General features: G+C 38.5%; 1 protein-coding gene across 1 annotated transcript; it reads right to left on the reverse strand.

Moving 5' to 3' along the window:
* Positions 1-777: 777 nt before the first annotated feature.
* Positions 778-11,443, reverse strand: LOC136690680 (SAM pointed domain-containing Ets transcription factor). Its single transcript, XM_066662621.1, has 6 exons — positions 11,354-11,443; positions 3,606-4,071; positions 2,567-2,764; positions 2,416-2,463; positions 1,075-1,209; positions 778-956 (listed from the first exon to the last, which is right to left on the reverse strand). Exons 2-6 carry the CDS (start codon positions 4,063-4,065, stop codon positions 778-780), a joined length of 1,020 nt encoding a protein of 339 aa, XP_066518718.1. The 5' UTR covers positions 4,066-4,071; positions 11,354-11,443.
* Positions 11,444-19,498: the final 8,055 nt, after the last annotated feature.

Below are 19,498 nucleotides of genomic sequence, written 5' to 3' on the forward strand. Positions count from 1 at the left end.
TTTTGTTCAATCAATCATCTTACATCACACTATAATGAATCACTTTGTTTTTACATGTCAATGATTTACTATGCATATTTTTGAACATTCAGTGTAATTCCTATTTCATCTTGTGTGCTGAGTGGAAGGCTGAGACAGCGGGAAAGACAGGCAGACCATGCGAATACACCCCATCATGTTTTTGTAACTTCTGTTTGTGTAAAAACCCCTGTATTTCTAACCTAGTTTCTAATTTACAATATCAGATTCAGATTACAATCATTTCTTGAACTCTCAGTACAAACCCTGTATCTCCAGCTTCACTGGAACCTTTTCAAACTCTTAATGAAATACTTCTTAACTGTTAGTGAGGGTTAATGTGAAAGTGATATATTCCAAGAAATGTTGGACCACTTCTATTTGTCCTGTCAGCATGGTCTTTTGACAGTATTTAAAGGGGATATGTAATTTTAAATGTATGTCAAAAATGTAAATATAGTACTTTTAAATATGAAGGTGCTTTGTGCCAGCAGTAATAACATATTTGAGAAAATAGGGGAGCATTTCTGATATAGACCTTATATTGACACTAAAACCACTGTGGTTATGAGTTGAGATCATTAATCCTAAACCAGATCATTATTTTCCAGATCAATCTTTCAGTTCAAGTGTGAAGAAACTGATGGAACTCCTGTTGAGCTAGCATGCAGTGCTAGCTTGTACACTTTTGACATAGGGGCGTTAGTCAGTGCATAGATAGTCTAACCAGTCTGTGCTCTTTCGTCTTTCAGTATAGACTCATACTGGGTGGACGAACTGATAGACCAGTCTCTGAGAAACGTCTGGTTTGCGGATGATGCCCTTCTTGTAGTACTGTCGAATGGAGCGGCTTAGCTTGTCATAGTTCATAGCAGGCCGGTTCTTCCTCAGGCCCCAGAGCCTTGCTACATGAGCAGAGTCTTCAATTTTAAAGATGCCTTAAAGGGAAGAAAAAGGGATTAGAGATTTTAACCCAGGTTTCACATTTCTTACGGGCTATCATAGCTTTATTTACTGTTAGCCACGCAGAGCATTTATTTTTTTCAGGCTCTGTACCTTTCTCCTTGTTGAGCCAGCGGATGCAGCGCCCGTAGCTGTGAGGCTTTAACAGCAGCTCTCTGAGGAACTGCCACAAGTGAATGGGTTGACCAGAGCAGGACGAGTCAGCTTCTGACCACAGCTCCTCTCCTCCTGTATAACAGCAAACAAACAAACAAAAACACAATACCATTAGCATTCCCACAATTTCCAGTCCTCTAGTACAAAGCTGAACCACGATTAAGACCATTCTTTACTTTTGGTGCTGGAAGTGCTTCTTGCAGTACTTTTTAGTACACTCACATATGTAGATGTCCACTGTCACTTTATTGCATTTTGGGCAAAATAGCAGTATTCTCTGTGATCAGTTAGACATTATAAAGTCACAATAAAAGCAATTTTTTTGACTCAACAGTCTGGTTGAGAAGCATCTTGTTAAAAGTTATTGTGGAAAAACGAGCAAAGAGAAACTAGGCAAGCATAGATTTGCCGGACCACCATTAGCCTTATAGCAATTGTCACAGATGTGCTTCTGGTATTTCAAAAACAAGAAAGCCCAAAATACATAAGCTTGTCATTGGAAGGTCTGGAGAAGCTTTGGTGCTTCATATTAATGCCTCTTCTAGGTCGGCCTGGTAGGCAGTACGGCAAAAATATCTAGAACAGCATCCCCTTACTGTAACTCTATCATCCCCCTAATCAATTGATTTGGCTACAGCTAACAATTACTAATTTCATCTTAAGTATTTATAAAAACAGAAAATGCACACTTCTGTTAGATAATATTCGACCTGCAATCTGTTGGATCAGATATCATCAGCAGCGGGGACAAACAAACTGTAAGCCAGAAATTAACACGATTTGGCAAACAAAGATGGACAGATTTACAGACTATCTGGAACAAAAAAGCTATTTAGTTTAGTCAGGCAAAATTTTAAAAGAACACTGACTGTGTGCATTAATGAGTTCCATTTATGAGGATTTAATTTTGCCCTTTATGTGAAATAAAGTAAATTTGAGTAAAAATGACTATGTAAAATGTGGTACTGCTGATTAAGTTGTATGTTAAAACAAAATAAACAAAATATTTAAATGCGTATTGTATATCATGAAAATACCTTGTAGTACCACTATATTTTTGCCATATTGCCCACTCATGCCCTTTCTATACTGTAGAATTACTTTGCATAAAATACTTTCTCAAAGTAATGTGGCATAATATAAAATACGAATTTGGAAAAATAATTTAAACTGAAAATGCTCCAAGAATAACAACTGTTCACAGTTAAAATGATATTTGTTGATTATGATTACTGTAATTTCTTTTTTTCTCTCTCTCTCTTTGAGATTTTGCCTTACCTGTGATCCTGCTCTCTCCAGATGAACACCTCTCCTTCATCCATGCAGCTGAAGATGTGAAGAAAGGCAAGTTATATATTAAGAAAAAAAAACACTTAAACCTCTGTCAGCTTTATTTATGTATGTGTTTGTGCAAAGGTGTAAACTGCACCTGATTTCCAGATGTCCAGATGTGCATACAGTGTGTCGCCACACTGTGGTGAGCGCTGGCGAAAATCCTCCTCCGTCATGGCACACAGGTCTTTACCGTCAAGGTCCTGGAAGGCTTTGCCCACCTGGGGGAGCCGATACAGATGCTCCGTCCACAGCAACCACTTCTGAACATTCCCACAACTCCACTCCACTGGGTCTGAAAGATCCAAGATAAGTGTGACTCACTCTCTCTGTCTTACTCATTACCCTTTGAGGCATCACTCAAGCCCTATGTCATACGGATTAGTCTGTGTTTGCACAGGGCTTTGTGTGTTTTGATGCACCTTTGAGAGAGTCATTCAAGGAGAGCGAGAGGGAAATGTGTGAACGGGGGAAACAGGTATTTACCAAAGGAGGTGCACTGCGATTGTTTTGAAGGAGCGAAATTTGGCATGACAGATGTCAGTTAGAAGTGCTCACAGGCCAAAGAGGACACACCAATAAAATCAATAGTGATTGTTAGTGGTTTTTCCAAATGAAAGACATTGTTTTGGCTATTTTTAAGATGTTGGTAATGGACTATTTTCAGCTCTGTGATGGGCTGAAAAAAAAATAGCCCATGGATCAGCGCAACTGTTGAAATTTACTCTTTAAACAGGGTCCCTCACAAAGTGCAGGGGAAGGGTTTGGTTGGACAGTGTACACAGCTACTGCTAGGTAAACACCCAAAGACTTTACGTAAAGCTGCTCCAACAAAGTTCTCCACATGCAAGAGTGAGGATTAAGCACATCCTGGTAGGGAAAGCTGAAGTTGACGTCAGATACAATCTGCGTCAAACAAATGAGAATTATAATTCAGGATTTCAGCCTTTGAATCTTAAGAATTCTTCAACTGCCTAATTAAATGGCATCATCCATCTTCATAATAGTAACCGACATTTTGGCAGTTTGGCAGTCTCCTTTTTACTTATATAAAATATATGTATATAAAAATAATCCACATGCAATGCACAACATTACACTTCTTATTCAGTCTCTGACGTTATACAGTCTCTAACCTGGTGTGATGTTCAGCAGTTTGCAGGCTGTCTCAATGTCTTTTAACACTTCTCCCACCACCAAACTCTGCACTTGTTCCAGAGACCTCTCTTCCATCTGGTCTTCAAGGCCAGGTGACAATGGCGAACTCCCTAACCCCGGGCTGTCAATGACTGGACACTGCTCTGGTTCTGGACAGGGTTCTGGACGAGGTCCAATGCCAGCCGAAGCAGAAGAGTCTGCCACCCTCACCACCCAAGCAGTGTCCTCGGTGAAGAGCATGTCAAAGCAGGACAGATAAAGTCCAGGGATTCCTCGCTCAGAGCCATCCATCCTCGGTTTACAGTCCACTAGTTCTGGCGTCTCCACAGTCCCTTCTTCTCTTTTGAGGTGAGTCAGGGTACTTTCAGAGAAGGCAGAGCTGTTGCGGGGCGGCTGAAGCAGGGCACTGTCGGGGTGAACCCGCACCGGAGTGGCCATGACCTCCTGGAAGAGAAGAGATTAGAGCTAAGACGTGTTTCAATCAGATTTACAAGGCGTAAGAAAACATTGTAACCTTTGAGAAGTTAAATTCACTGTGAAATGTCAAATGGTGTGAAAAATGAAAAAGTGAAGTATTACTAAGGCATGTCATAAAGATGGCACCATAACCATGACAAGAGCAGATCCTTCAAAATAGATACACCACACATTTACTCAGTATAAAAGCATAAATACACAGTTTATAAAGGAACACAAACAAAGACACAATACCATTCAGGTAGAATCAACTCTCGGGGTACTTATTCCTTGGCTAGAGTCATGGTGTTCAGTTGCAGTAATACCCACACAGAAACCAAGGTTGCCTTTGAGTTAGTGAGTCCCAGTGAGACTCACAGTTGCTTTAAGTGTTGAGGGACATGTGGGGCAGGGACTAAGGAACCAAAGCAAGTCACGGTAAAGCATGGGAAGCCAAGGGCCAAAATGGATTTGGCTGAAGAACTTACTCACGGGTCACTACTACAGAATAGTGAATGACGTCCTGGTAAATAACCAGTAGTCACTGCCCACTTTCAAGGTGTCATTCCCGCAGTTCCCTGTCTCCACTGTCAGCATGAGTTTTTAATGAAAGCGAAATGAAATGGAACTGAGTAGAAGACAGCTTGACACTGCAGAATTGTACGAGACTTGAGACAGAGGAGCTGTCAGCTGAAAATCAGGAGAGTGACGAGAAGCTGAGGCAAGTTCTAATGCAGGGGAATGTGATTGATGCAGTATTTAAAAGGAGGATAATATCTAATGTCCAAATGGGGCAATAATCTTTGTACTCTTTCAGCACGTTGTAATTTTCAGGGTTCCTGACTTGAATGTATGATTTTGGGAAAAGCTTAGAGTTTTCTGGGGGAACTACGATTCTCACAGCAAAACAAACCTCCCCATTGTTTGTGTTCATTCTGAAGCTCCACATCTTTAATTTTGAACTGTATGTTTGAGTAAAAAATGGACTGTAGTGTGTACGTGGCTGAAGTTTAGTTTTTATTCACTGTCTGAATTACCACAGAAACTCATTTGTAACTTAGATTAGTTTTGTACCTTAAGTAATGTAACTATCAGCAAAAGTAAGGCAGTGTTAACCGCCTGTGGATTAGGAATAGAGCAAAATCTTCATCTCTTTTCATGCTTTATAATGTTCAACACTCTTCACAGTCCAAATGCCTCCAGATGCAGTTTCTCATGGCTCAGTCTGTGATACACAGAGAAAACCCCTGAGCCACATACCATTAGTTTTTTGCCCATTTACTGAACTAGAATGGTATACAAACAGTGGAGCTTTTTCCAGCACACAAACAGACCAGAGAGCTAGCAAACGCTGAGAAAACATCCTCTGAGTTTTGTAAAAAGTGTTTTTTGATTAAAATTAAACATAACATTTATATGTTCTTTACTGATTTAAAATAAGTTTGATGTTGTACATGAAAACTGTTACAATTTTAAAACCTTTCCTTAATTCATGGAGCCTGTAAATAGAGACTAATCTGCAAACTGGAAAATAAAAAGTTTCCAGGTTCAGTGTTCAATTCTATGAGTGAGTTCTCCCAGAGTCATATTCCTGAATGAGACACATTACAGTCTTTAAAGTTCTTTAACAAAGACAGAGGGGTACAATGTGCTAGAACTGGACATTAATTAGGACGGAAGTATATTTTTCGATACATTGAACCACACACGTCAAAACAGGGGAAAATGGTGAGGAGAAATGGCAGCATTTTCCCTTTGCCTTCAGGAGTATATTGTGCACCTAGTACAAATTGTTGCAACTTAGCATTTCACTGCTGCTATTTCAGGTGAGCTATTTAGGAGATATCTGAGCCAACCATGAATCGTCTTCCGAAGCACAGATGGAGAATGAGTGTCCATCATGGATTATCTGCTGTTAATGTTCTCTTACGTCTTCAGACCAATTCGTCGCATGCCACATGCTCATTGATATACCTTGCATTTGTTTGGACATAGTGACACCCAAATTCATAAAATCTGATGATAGCTCCACACCCAGTGATAGCGGAGGAAATTAGGTACTATTAAACTAAGCTCAAGCTGTCGATGTATTTATAGCTATTGGGAGGAACACATTAGATACATTGAGGGAACGGAGGTGGTAAGAGTTCAGGCCATTTCACTGGCTCTCTTTGCACATCTCTATGTGAACACAAAGACAAGCCTTGGGTAGTGTCTTTGAAGCTGCCCTCTGTTTAACCCTAAAGGAAATGAAGTTATCCTCCTTTCAAGAACCCCTCCTCCCATCTCTTAACCCTGTGATGGCTCTCATCCCCTTCTGCTGCTCCCCACATTCCCTCCTTTCATCCCTCTCTCCTCCCTGGAAAAGGAGGTGCATCTTTTCCTTCATCTGCGCTGGGCTTAGACACACTCAGCGGCCTAGTGCTGCCTCTCTGTAGCAACAGCTTGCGGTAAGCCCATTACCCTTGCGCATTTGGCCGTATTGACTCAGCCCAGCAGAGAAGGAGATGCAAACACACTCCCTAGGCAAGGGATTAGAGCCCGTGACTGATCCCTAAATGAGTTTGGTTAAAGACTCGAAAATTCATTTCAGGGGAATTAGGCCTTGCTCCATTTGCCAGGTCAGTGGTGCTCATTGTGGCTGAGCCGAGGAACGCTTATAGATTTGGCTAACAGTATAGATTTAATGCTAGAGCCTTTTCTAGGCCTTTCTTCACTGGCTGAGCTGTTCTGATTGCTTCATCTATTGCTGGTGGATGCTTCCTTAAAAGATAGAAGGAAGAGTTTGGATCTTGAGCATTGTGAACTGGAACTCTTACTTATTAACAATTTGAACTTGTAGTTAATTAAATTTTTACATTCCTAAATCTGGTGGTATTCGAGCACATTCGATTCCAGATTCAAAAAAAGACATCTGCTTAGTTTATACCAGGACATTTGTTATATGTGATGATGGTTACACATCCTATTGTTCTCAGCTAGAGTACCAAGATGGTTTTGGAATTAGAAGATGAATAAAAAAAGAAAAATGTGTTTCAGAAGCCATACCCAAACGTTCTCACCCTCCCCTTTTAGAAACAGGTTCTTTGTTTGGGTTTGTAGGATTTTTTTGCCCTGTGTAGACTCTTACCTTAAAGGGGAATTCTGAATAATTCAGTGACTGAAATAAAACATTGATAAAGAGTGGTATTGTGTAGTATTACTGACACTGCTTTATAATAATGGAAGTAAAAGGAACAAGTGTTTCTAAGAAAATTGTAAAAAATAACAGCGAATTGTTGATTTTGTTTTGTCAGTGGTTAAATATGCAAGGTTTTATCAATGGTAAAATATAGGCATGTATGATTTTTTTTATTCTTTATATAATTAATGTATTTAAATGTATATATATATATATATATTTTTTTTTTTTCACTTTGACCACTCTTTACCTTATAAGAGCTTCTGTATGGCTCTCTTTCATGAATGATTATACAAACAAGCCTAAAAGACTATATCTAAGAACTGTTGAAAAACCTTAGCATTAGGCATCAGGCAATGTACCGGTAGACAGTTCATGTATTAACTGTATAAAAGGTTGTTTTTAGAGGTATTAAATACACCTGTTTCTCTCACCACCACTAGGAACACTGCATGATTCACCGAACAGTGGATATTGCACCCTGAAATGCTTTGTTTACATTCACAGTATTCTGTTAAGCTGGAGTTTTGTAGTATTAACCACCATTGGCATGCATGCTCAAATAAACAGAGATGTAACAATGCAGGCCCCTCTGGAAAGGTCAGTGATTCTAATCTAAACTTCCTTACAATATAACAACCTTGCTAGCATAAACTAGCGTGCCTGTAATAGGTAAAGATTAACCATTAATAAGTCTTCCCAGCTGGAGGAAGCAAATTAAATATTACTGCATGAAAAAAGGTGCAATTTCAAGGAAGCAGGCTTTCACAGCTGTTCAGTAAGAGAACTGTTCTCATCGATAGGGCATAAAACAGTAATGATTTACACACAATAGCTTAAAGCTTAAAGCTTTCCTGCCATCTGCCTGTATCTCACACATGAATAAGACCCTAACTTAGGTCTGACATTCTGGGTTACGGTGTGAGAGACAGTAAAGATATATTGCTGCAGTGTAATGAATTATGCCCTTGCGGTGCATTAAGAACTTACCAGTGTAAAGGTTTCAACTTATTTCTCACTGGTATGTAATTAAAAGGGCTATGTAAATGAGGTTTATTGTCAGTTGCCAATACCAGGCTGCCGTAAAATGCTGAGTTCAATAAACGTCAATTTATGTGGACAAAACAAGAATCTATACAATATGCTCTGTCCAGTTAATTTTATATGTTTATTTAACTCAATATTTTAAGGTAGCCTGGAAACTTTGTGAAATGATATATGTGCTCCCAGGGGTGCAGAAGCATTGATCCTGTCATCAAGAAAGCATCAGTGTTCCATTCTTGCTGATGCTTTGGCTGTCCAAGGCCAAGTTTGTAAAGAGCCTCATTCCCTATGAGTGGGATGGCCCCAACCCAACACAAAACACAGTCATGTCAAATTGATGAATATTTAGTGTTGTCCTCAAAGCACCTTTAGCTGTCTAGTGATATTGCATTACTGGCAGTTTGAAAAGAGGTGGTGGCTGGTTTCACGTATCTCAGAGGAAGCGTGTGTTTGTGTTCACTCGCCCAGGTTGGTGGCAATGTGTGTGACTGAGGGAGCCCTAGGTATCAGGGTGGAAATCAGGATGACTAATGATTGAATAGAAGATTATAAAAAAAATATTCAAAGTAGTTTTTAATGAATGAAAAGTTTACACATAAACTAACAACCAACAAAACTTGTTATGCCCCTTTTCTTAGATTTATTACAACAAAGTTGCACAAAAATTCGCATTTGCAATTGTTGCTCATTCTTCATACACACAAATATTTCTGATGTACTAAGGAACTTCTTTCCAAACATTTGAACTACAGTTAAAAGAAAACAGTATTATGATTAATCTCATTGGACAAATTTAGTGAGCATGATAAAACGTATACACAAACCACAATTCCTGAAGTTTGTGAAAACCAGTTCCATTGCTCCAAAATCAATCCCATTTATACCCCTCTGGCTCATGCTTGGTATTGAGCAGCAATCATCCAAGGGTCATTGAATCTGAGAAGAAAACTTCAAACAATTCTCTCTAAAGCTTTATGAATGAATGTATCCTGCTAACAGCTTTCTCAGGACTGTAATGTACCTATTACTGGTTAACATGCTTTTCAGACCATGGATGATTTCATTAGATAAACAAAACAAAAAAGAAACCCACCCAAATAATTACGTGAAAACCTGCATGGAATGCTGATATGCAAATGATTGCATTCCCACTAAGTCATCCAGTTTATGGCAGGGCTTTGATAAGAATTGCTTTTTTGGCCAGAGTTTAAATGTGACAGATTTTGCACCTCAAAACATGCTTGTTCTGTTTACTTTGCGACTATTGGCATTCCTTTGTTTTATTGGCTCAGTTTCTTCTGCAGGTGTATAATGTTACAGCAGGTTTTATTTCTTTGCGGACTGAGAAGCAACTTCCTCCATCATTTTCCAGAATTTCTCAGATCCAGTTGACTCTATATTTATGTTCATCTGCCCATTCAGATACCTTCAGGTGTGAAGTGAATGTTTGAATACAGTTAGCTTTATCTGGTCTGATCAGTTAGTAAAAAACGTTGGAAGAACTCCAAGATGTTCTTTTTATTATTATTACTATTATTATTACTATGATAAATAATCACACACATACGTAGATTACTAGGTGAGGCTCTGGCACAAAAAATAGTTTGTGTAATTTCGTATGCTAAAGCAAAAGGGTGGGTCCTGACCAAAAATGTAGGTAAATACCCCTAGGTCTGTTCTTAATCTCTGTACCTCTGTACAGAGACAGTAAAACTTCAGACAGATCATCAGCAGCACTCTCTATCATCATATATTATATTACAGCACAAGGGGTGAGGGGCAGAACTGGGCCTAAAGTAACCACATTCAATACCAACCATGGGCGAGGGAAGTATAAAGACCCCCAGCAGGAATAGTCTGGGTTCTCAGACCTTTGGCTTTATAGTGTATATAGTATGAATTTAGTGGCATCACTGTTAGAACCATACCTTTTTTTATGAAGTATTTGCATATTGTCGCTCTCCAAAGAAAACCAGAAATCTCCATTTTTGTCCATTTTTAATTATTCGAACACACATGTCCTTCACATTTTGTGAAAAATGTACTTTTGCATGAACCAATAGGATAGTGGAATAAAATCTTTTTACTTTGCCTTCTTCTTTTGACAGCTGTGATATAAAACCTTGTATCTCCCTACCTGTGTACAGTATGTTTGGTTCCAACAGCAATAATACGGATGTGTTGTGTTAATCTCTCTTCATTTCTTGAAACTGTATCTCTTGAAGAGTCGCTGAACAATTAGTCACCCTCATTATTCACTCTGAGAGCGTAATTGTTCTCTTAACCTCAATCCACCTGGGCTGAAACAAAACCCCCCACTCTACCACACACTCCCGGCAGAACCTTTCTCAGCCCAAGTAGAGGTTATTGAAATTCTGACGTGCCTTTGGGAATTCAGCTGTTTGAACTTCAGTTTTTCTGTCAGCTCTGTACGGCAGCCAAGTGCAGTCACTTGGGCTTTCCTTAAGGGAAGAAACTGTGGTCTGCTCTGGTGGTGGTGTGGCAGGGTGCCAGCACAAAAACAGGTAGAAACTCACTAAAAGATCTGCTTTCTTTGTTTCTTTTTTAATTCTGCATGACTCACCAGGGTCTTAACATCAGTAACGTAAGTATTGCATGGAAAGGGCCAAAGTGTGTCACACAACAGGTGCACTCCCTGGATTAGGAATGCTTGATCTGAATACCATATCAGCACTTATTAATCATCAAAAGAACACACACACAAAAGCTCGGGGGATGATAAGAGCCCGGCTGGGTGCTCCTTTACCTAGTAAACTCCAACCCTTTTTGCTGTGTTTATTTTACTTGTACTATATTTAATTTCTTGTAAAATGTTTAGGGCACATATATTTTTGAGTTCCAGTGATGTTGTCCTGGTCTCATTATCTCTAACATCATAAGCTAATGACTACATGGAAAACTATGTAGCTGTTTTCTAAATCCCAGGTGTCTAAACCCATCCACAATTCTGGGAGTGTTATTAAACATGGTCCCGGTTGTTTCTGATGTCGGAATCTTTGCTAGAATTGGGTTATTTGCCCTTACCTGCGCAGGTGTAACGTCTGTCCAAGGAAGCAGCCCAAAGGGTCCTTCTTTTCGTCAAAGGCCGTTGATGAAGTTGATGGGCAGCCTCCTGTTGTTTCCTGCCCAGTTTCTGACCTCCAGGTGCTGGGCATTCAGTTTGCCTCTTTTTTATTCTCTCTCTATCTTCTGAAGAGTCTATGGAGATGCAGGATGTTGAAGAATGTGAGGCTGGAGGCTGTGGGTGATGTTGGGAGAACAGGCAGCTCGACAGGCTCTAGGCTCACACCACTGCATTACTAACCTCCCAACTCCTTCCTGACTAACACTAATGTCAATCTCTCTCTCCTGTGTGTGTGAACCTGCTGTGGGTGTGTGGCCAAGCCCTCAACCTAGAGATCTGTGTGCAAGAATGCCTGCTCCATTGACTCTACAACTCACATTTATAGGGAGGCTGTATTAACCTGAGTAAACACCATCCCAGAGCCCCATCCTCCAGAGCCGACCACTGCTTGTCATCGGACCAGTTCAACTTTTCAGCAGAGAGGCACCAGCGGCCTGGGGAATTTGATAGGAAATTGGTGAACTGAATAATTCCTTTCAACTTGAAGTTGCACTGTCCGTTTCAGTCAGCAGAACTGGTTAAATCAGAGGGCTTTCATAGAAACCGAGCAGGAGTTGTACTCTAGGAGTAACTAATTTGTTGTGGCCATTATTTAAAAACTAATATGTAGGATGTATCTTTAAATTTGCATCGGGTTCTCATCAAAATATAGCTTTTACATTATTATAAGAGAATTTCACATAATCCAGTCACTGAGATGGACAGCCACTGAGGGTGTACAGTGGTGGTGGTAGGAACGAGGGGTTGCTCTGTGTATAACACAAATATAGCCAATGAATGTGAATCTAGTACTATCAATGACACTGGCGCTTGCAGCTGAAATTGAAATGGAAGTGAAAATAGAACTATCAAACTACGCATTCAACAGTTTATATAAACAAGAATTAGAAACGAAGGTGAAAATAGCTAACAGAAAATCAAAATCAGACTCCAGATTTATTATTTTATTATGTAGAAATTAGTTTCCCCATAATCTCATTCAATTAGACATTATTTATAGTAATTCAGCTATTTAATTTGGTCATTTTCAAGACTTACCAGGAATACACACAACCCAGAGATGAGGCTTTCAAAAGGTTAGAAAATTGTTAAAATCATATATATATATTTAAAGAATACCAGTTAGATTTTTTTTCTTAATAGAAAGGTTTGAAAAATGAGACAATTCTTATGAAGATATTTAAAGAACAACTATTCATTCATTGTCTGTAACCTCTTATCCAGTCTAGGGTCACAGTGGATCCGGAGCCTACCCTGATTTATTGGGCGCAAGGCAGGAACACATCCCGGAGGGGGCACCAGTCCTTCACAGGGCAACACACACCCATTCATTCACACACATAGACACACTACCAACCCACACGGACACAGGGAGGACACACCAAACTCCTCACAGAGAGTCACCCAGAGATGGACTTGAACCCATCACATCCAGGTCCATGGAGCTGTGTGACTGCAAAACTACATGCAACACTATGAAGTTAGAAAAAAAATATCACATTTAAGGGCAATTTATTTCTTAAAACACTTCAGTGAATCCAGCCCCAGATTAAATCCTGACTGTGTGGGTGTTTATATTTTGTAGTTTGTGGTTTAGAAGTTAGTCCAGGTTCCCAATTGAAGGTGGAAATGTGCGACTTTAGAAGAAAGAAGTTATCCCTTATAATATTAAATACTATATATTTAAGTACTTAAAATATAAAAAGTACTAATGAAAGAAAAGTACTTTCATTAGCATTCCATTGTTTAGAACATTTCCAAACAATGAAATCTTCAAATATTTCAGGATGGTTTATTTGTGAAATGGTCTGTTATCAAGTAAGAATTGTTGACATTTGGTGGTGATAGGAACAAGGCATCTGAAGATTTTAACGAAGAAGCACCCTCACAGAAAAGTTACTCCATGAATAGTCTCAAACACGGACAATGTGAAACATTGTTTATGATTAAATTTTGGCTTTTTTTTATCCATTTGGTCCATAGCTCCATCTGATAGATAATTGTCCAATATCAGTAACTGTCCTTACTGAAGTTCTTATGAATGAATCAAGTCCTCATCTCTCATTATTACTATATAGCATAAAGCCTTCCCAGAAGCAGAGACTGTTATTGCAGGAAAGAGAGACAAACTGCCTACTAATACCCTTGAATTAAGAAGACATTTTAATTTGCAGGTGTCTGCCTAGGACTTCTTGTACAAATGTGCAACCCTTACATTTTATAACTTGTCCTCATAAAATCTTTTCTCTCTAATAAGTGGTTCCAGTGTTTTTTTCGGTGCTCTGCTTTTCCTGATTTACGACAGACTTGATAATCAGTATTAGTGGACTCACTACGTACTCAGTAAGGTGTGTTATAATATGAAAAACACGAAACTCCAGAGTCTCCTGTGACTGTGATTGAGAACCGCTGTTTTGCATAATGACGTTGAAGTCAGAAATGCCTCTAGGTGCATCCATACATCACTCCTCTGATCAAAACACTTTCAAGAGCTATTAAAGGTGAATTTTCTTAATAATGATATCTTACACACAAGGCCGTCCCTTTATTGTATTGTACTGTATGTTCTAGTGGGTGGGTCAACTTGGCACTGAACTGAACCTATCAGCTCAATACTGATGACTGATGAGTAGGATCACTGATATACACACAAAAGGACATTTAAAAAATTGCAGGACTAAAAAAAAATAATAATAAACTGGAAATAGCAAGAAATCAAACCTCTTTAGTGGGTTCTCCTTGACTGTAGTAATTAGAAAAGACCACAAACATTGTTCTTCTGCTCATCAGCATAACCGTTCTAACGCATTCTTACGCATGTTCATATCTGGAAACTCCTACGTGGCATTTGTTGGTTTTTGTTTGAAAAATAACTCACAAATATTTTTAATACAATCAACATGATTATACTCACACTGGATTACAATTTACAGTCACTGACTGTAATCTTAAAAAGAAATCCACCATTTATCCTTTATATTTCAAATTTTCCCATATATTCCCCCATTTAAAAAAAATATTACTCTGAATCAAATATTTTTTAAAGTTTAGTGTGTTTTGTTTTTCTTAGGGCATGTACTGAATCCAAAATATGAATATGAAACTACAAAGTGTTTCTTTATTCAAAATAAAGAGCAATAGAAAGAGAAAGAACAAGTGGGAGAGTTCTGCTTACGTCAATATGTTGATGATGCCTCTGCAATTGCCCAGCATGGTGTTGTGTTTGCACAGTTAAACAGACACACCAATGCAAACCATCACTCGCACACATTCGTTTCGCTTCATTTAAAACACACATAGAAAAGTTTCTCACTTGGTGCGTGTTATCTTCATTATATTTTTTACAGTAGGAAAGAGGGAGAGTAAATAGTCACATCATCTATAAGTGGACAGATATTTTACCCTGAATTACCTTTTTTTTGTACCATGAAAGTTGGGTTTTCAATTAGCAAATAGTGGCTAGAAGCCACAGAATTCTGCAAAATTCTGTTTATACATCAAATCAAATCAAATTTATTTGTATAGCGCTTTTTATAACTGATGTTGTCACAAAGCAGCTTCACAGAATGCCGGTAAAACAAAGTTTTGACATGAAATGTAAAAATCCCCAGGTGAGCGAGGCCAAGGGCGACAGTGTCAAGAAAAAACTCTCTCAGAGTTAAGTAAGAAACCTTGGAAGGAACCAAAGCTCACACAGGGGACCTATCCTCCTCTGGTCAATCCACTGGTGATAATAGTAATAATAGTTAGGAGTCTGTGAAAACTTCAGTGTAGGGGCAGCTCCAAGGCACTTGTCTCGTTTGTTTATACAACAAATTATACTGTTGCAATTTGTAATTCTACAATTACATATTGTAGTCCGTCTGTTGCTCTGCAAACTTTATTAAGCCATTTTCAGCCTGTTCTTTATTACTCAGGACCACCACAGAGTAGGTATGATTTGGAAGATGGATCATTTTCAGCGCTGCAGTGACACTAACATGGTGGTGGTGTGCTAGTGTGTGTTGTGCTGGTACAAGAATTGGCAAACCCCTCAGTGTCACTGCTGGACTGAGAATAGTCCACCACTCAAAAAACTCCTACTCTTTGGGGGGTCCAGAGGAAATGGGGACTAACAAATTATTTTATGTAAAGAATACATAACACTCTCAACTTGTCCCAAAGGTATTGAATGGTTCTCCATTAGTCCAAAGAACACATAACAAATGCTGCACAGCTCAGTGCTGGGGTGCTTTTTAGCCCTTTAATCTAAACTTTGTACCGGACAAGGTGACTATAAGCTCATGTGGGGCTGTTTCAGAGCTTCCCAAATTGTTTCCTGACTATGGAGATTATGCAACAAGTATGTGTACCACTGACAGTGTATGTGTCCACAATGGGAGCACATTAAAGAAGATGAATTTACTCAATGTAAGGGGGAGTGTCTACAAACCTAAGTATAGAGTCTATATGTTGATGCACATATTTATTAACTGTTTTGCATTGATTTATCAAACTATTTAGTGGTTGTTACAACTTGCCCCTACAATTATCTACACCTGTGGGGCAAGTTATAACGTTTGCACTCGTGCTACTCTCGGCTGAACTGTTCTCTAACAGCTAGTGCTAGGAAAATGTTGCTGTTTACATTAGTGGCCTAGATGTGCAGGTTGCTTTTTATTAATAAAACTGTTGGGACTTTTTGAAAAACATGAATCTTATTACGAAAAAAAAAGCTAAAATATTCACCACCTAGCTTCGTGCTTTATTTTAAATTCCAATACATCTACCTGAAGAGTTCTGTACATTAATTACATAATTTCTTTGAGTTGATTTAAAGAGTGTGAATAGGAATTGGCCTAGATTTGTAGGTTTTCTGAGCCTTCAGCTAATACAAAGTTTTATTTCAGCCTCATCGTGAGAGCTGTTTATTCAGCGTGTTTCTCAGAGCAGGTTCATTTGCATGGCAGTTACAAGGTGACAGCAAGAAGTCCAAGTTCTCGCTCTTTTCACCTTGCTGCTCTAAAATAACATTCTCATGAGGCAGATAAGAGTTTTTGGACAGAAAAGTGATTGCCCCCCATATCCAAAGACCAACACATTCAATGTGGAGCTGACACTGGGTGTAGTCATCAATCATAACGTGTCTAGCTGAGCTCCAGTAACACCTGAAAGTGTTTAATCCCACCACAAAAGAACTTGCCATGCACAGTACTTCAGCTCATGTTAAGTAAATCCCTTCTTGGTTCACTGAGGGATGCTAGAAGTGGGTTGATGGCCGCATTAAATGGACAAAGTTAAACTGTGGAAGAATAGATACATTTGCATATCAGTTACACTGCTTTGGAAGGATTTTTGAGAAGTAGGTAACTGTGGTACACGCTAGGATTTGGCCATTGTAAGACTATAATTACGATAATGGGATAATCACTCACAAACAACAGCAGTTTCATGTCATGACCAACTGCTGAGCAGATAAATAGCTTCAGATTACCTTCATCAGAGATGACATTATATTTACAAGATTAACAAAAATGTGATTTAATTTTGATGTCTTATTCTCTAGATGAGTAGTCTCTCTTATTAAATATAGCCAAATATCAATAATGTATCACCAATTAATCCTACATTTAATATATATATATATATATATATATATATATATATATATATATATATATATATACACAATGATGAACAGAGTCATGGATGATTTTAAATTGATGGAAGCTGTGCAACACTGAGAACTGAACTACACAATAAATATCCAGAACTGAGCATATTTCTAATGTAGAGTCAATATTTCAATGAAAATACAAATTAAACGTGCAATAGTATTCATTCATCTTCTGTAAGCACATCATCTTGATCAGAGTGGCAGTGGCTACCCAGAATCACTGGTCGCATAAAAGAAGCACATCCTGGACGGACCTCCACATAATGTATAATATAATGTATTTAAGAACCTTCAAACAGGCAAAGAGTTATTTGTGTAGAGGTTGTATAGAGGTATATTCAGGCAAAGTGTAGTATCTAACTAATCATATTGACTTCTTCTGTGTATTTGGCAGCATCAAAGCTTCAAGAATGTTTGGATTTTATTCATTCATTCATTCATTCATTATCTGTAACCCTTATCCAATTCAGGGTCACGGTGGGTCCAGAGCCTACCTGGAATCATTGGGCACAAGGCGGGAATACACCCTGGAGGGGACGCCAGTCCTTCACAGGGCAACACAGACACACACACATTCACTCACACACTCACACCTACAGACACTTTTGAGTCGCCAACCCACCTACTAACATGTGTTTTTGGACTGTGGGAGGAAACCGGAGTTTTTTGTTCTGTTTTTTTATTGAGATATATCTCACTCATGTCTGACAGAGGTTATCATTTACTTATTTGACTTTCCTCAATATAACAGAAGGCGATCAGATCAATCACAATCCAACAAACTTTTCAGACTTTATCAAACACATGTCATCACTGACTTCCCATATAATGAGCCCTTTATGTAGATAATAATTTGAAATGTAAAATATGAAATTACTGGATCACCGTGATCAAGCTGGCCCCCCACATTGTAACAGTAAATAAATACTGTCATGAAATCATCTTAAACCATAATAAATGATCTAATATTTGTCATTGTTAGATGTAAAAAATTAAATTAGAAGACTATTTAGCCCATTTCTAGTTGTAATGTAGTGGGTGGGTGTAGTGTAGGTTATTTGGAAACACAGCTGACTTTTGAACATTTGACTAATGTTAATTTCTCCACCCAGTTAAACACACCATGCTACATCAGTAAGGCTCTTTAGGGAAGAGGCCTAAAACTACATTTGCCTAAATCGGTAAACATGATAAAAACTGTCAGTCACACAGAGATGGTGAAAGTAAAAGCCCTCTCCAGGATTTTATGTCAACTTCCTTTCTTCTCTAATCCTCTCAAACCAGCCTCAGAGGTATCAAGACTTTGGATACAAAATATTTTGAAGGATTTTTACTTTCAAAACTTGAATTTGCCACATTTGACTCTGGATAAGTGCATCTGCCATAAACATGATTCTTCTTCATATGTCCATAAGCTTGTAGACTCCCTGTTTAAGCAGCATTTAGCTACTATGACATCCTTAAATGGAACCAGCTGACAGACAAAATTTGAAGAGCCCCGACCTTTAAATCCAGACTAAAACTTCTATTTGAGTGGGACTATGGCTCACTTTAAAACATATATATATATTCTCATTTATTGCCTTTTCTTTTACTGCACAGGTATGTTTCTGTTATCCCCAAAGATTCTGTTATCTCTTCAGGTGTAGGAAGATTTGTTGTGTTATCTCCTCAGCGAAGGAAGACTGGTATTTGTTACTGTTAAGCCCTCAGGCAAAAGAAGACCAGTACTCCTGCCAACTTTTTTTTACGTTTATAAGTATTATCTTGTAAAAGGTAAATTATTGAATTGTTTTATATGTTTCACTGCTATAATATTTCTGTACTTTCCCTGTACTGTTTCAGTAAAGCATTTTAAAATCCCTTTTGTGTAAAAAAGGTGCTCTACAATTGAACTGGCCTTGCCTGCCTTGCCCATAATTAGTGCATTTAGATTCTTCATGTACACCCATTGTGGACACACATATTCTGACTGCACAGATATCTTGAACAACCTTCACAGAAAACAGTTAAATGAAAAGATTAAAATCATCATATTCAACATTCAACTGTCTGCTAAAGGTGTTACAAAAACAACTAAATATATTATATCTAGATAATATCTGGTCGTTGAAGTGAAGGATAGTTTCTGTTACTATTACAGTACTGGATCTTCTTTATTTGTACGATTCTGTGTTGTCTTTCTGGCAGTCAGCCGACCACCCATGATTTATGTGTGCTGATATATGATTCTGAAAGCTCACTCAGACTTTTACACGGCATTCATTTTTCACAGTATAACTGGCTTACATACTGTATACTGCCATTGCTAATTGATGTAATGTAGGGCTAATTTTAGAAAGCAGGCAGGCATGTGACTTGTGTGACTAAACACTGAAATTAGGTTAGG

This window comes from Hoplias malabaricus, chromosome 3 (assembly GCF_029633855.1).
Source record: "Hoplias malabaricus isolate fHopMal1 chromosome 3, fHopMal1.hap1, whole genome shotgun sequence".
Classification (NCBI taxonomy): Eukaryota; Metazoa; Chordata; class Actinopteri; order Characiformes; family Erythrinidae; genus Hoplias; species Hoplias malabaricus.

Coding starts and splice junctions, on each gene's coding strand:
- LOC136690680 (XM_066662621.1), bottom strand. CDS start 4,065: ATGGCCACTCCGGTGCGGGTTCACCCCGACAGTGCCCTGCTTCAGCCG. Junction 2,765..3,605: donor ACTGCTGAACATCACACCAG/GTTAGAGACTGT, acceptor TGGATCTTTCAG/ACCCAGTGGAGTGGAGTTGT. Junction 2,464..2,566: donor TCTGGACATCTGGAAATCAG/GTGCAGTTTACA, acceptor TCACATCTTCAG/CTGCATGGATGAAGGAGAGG.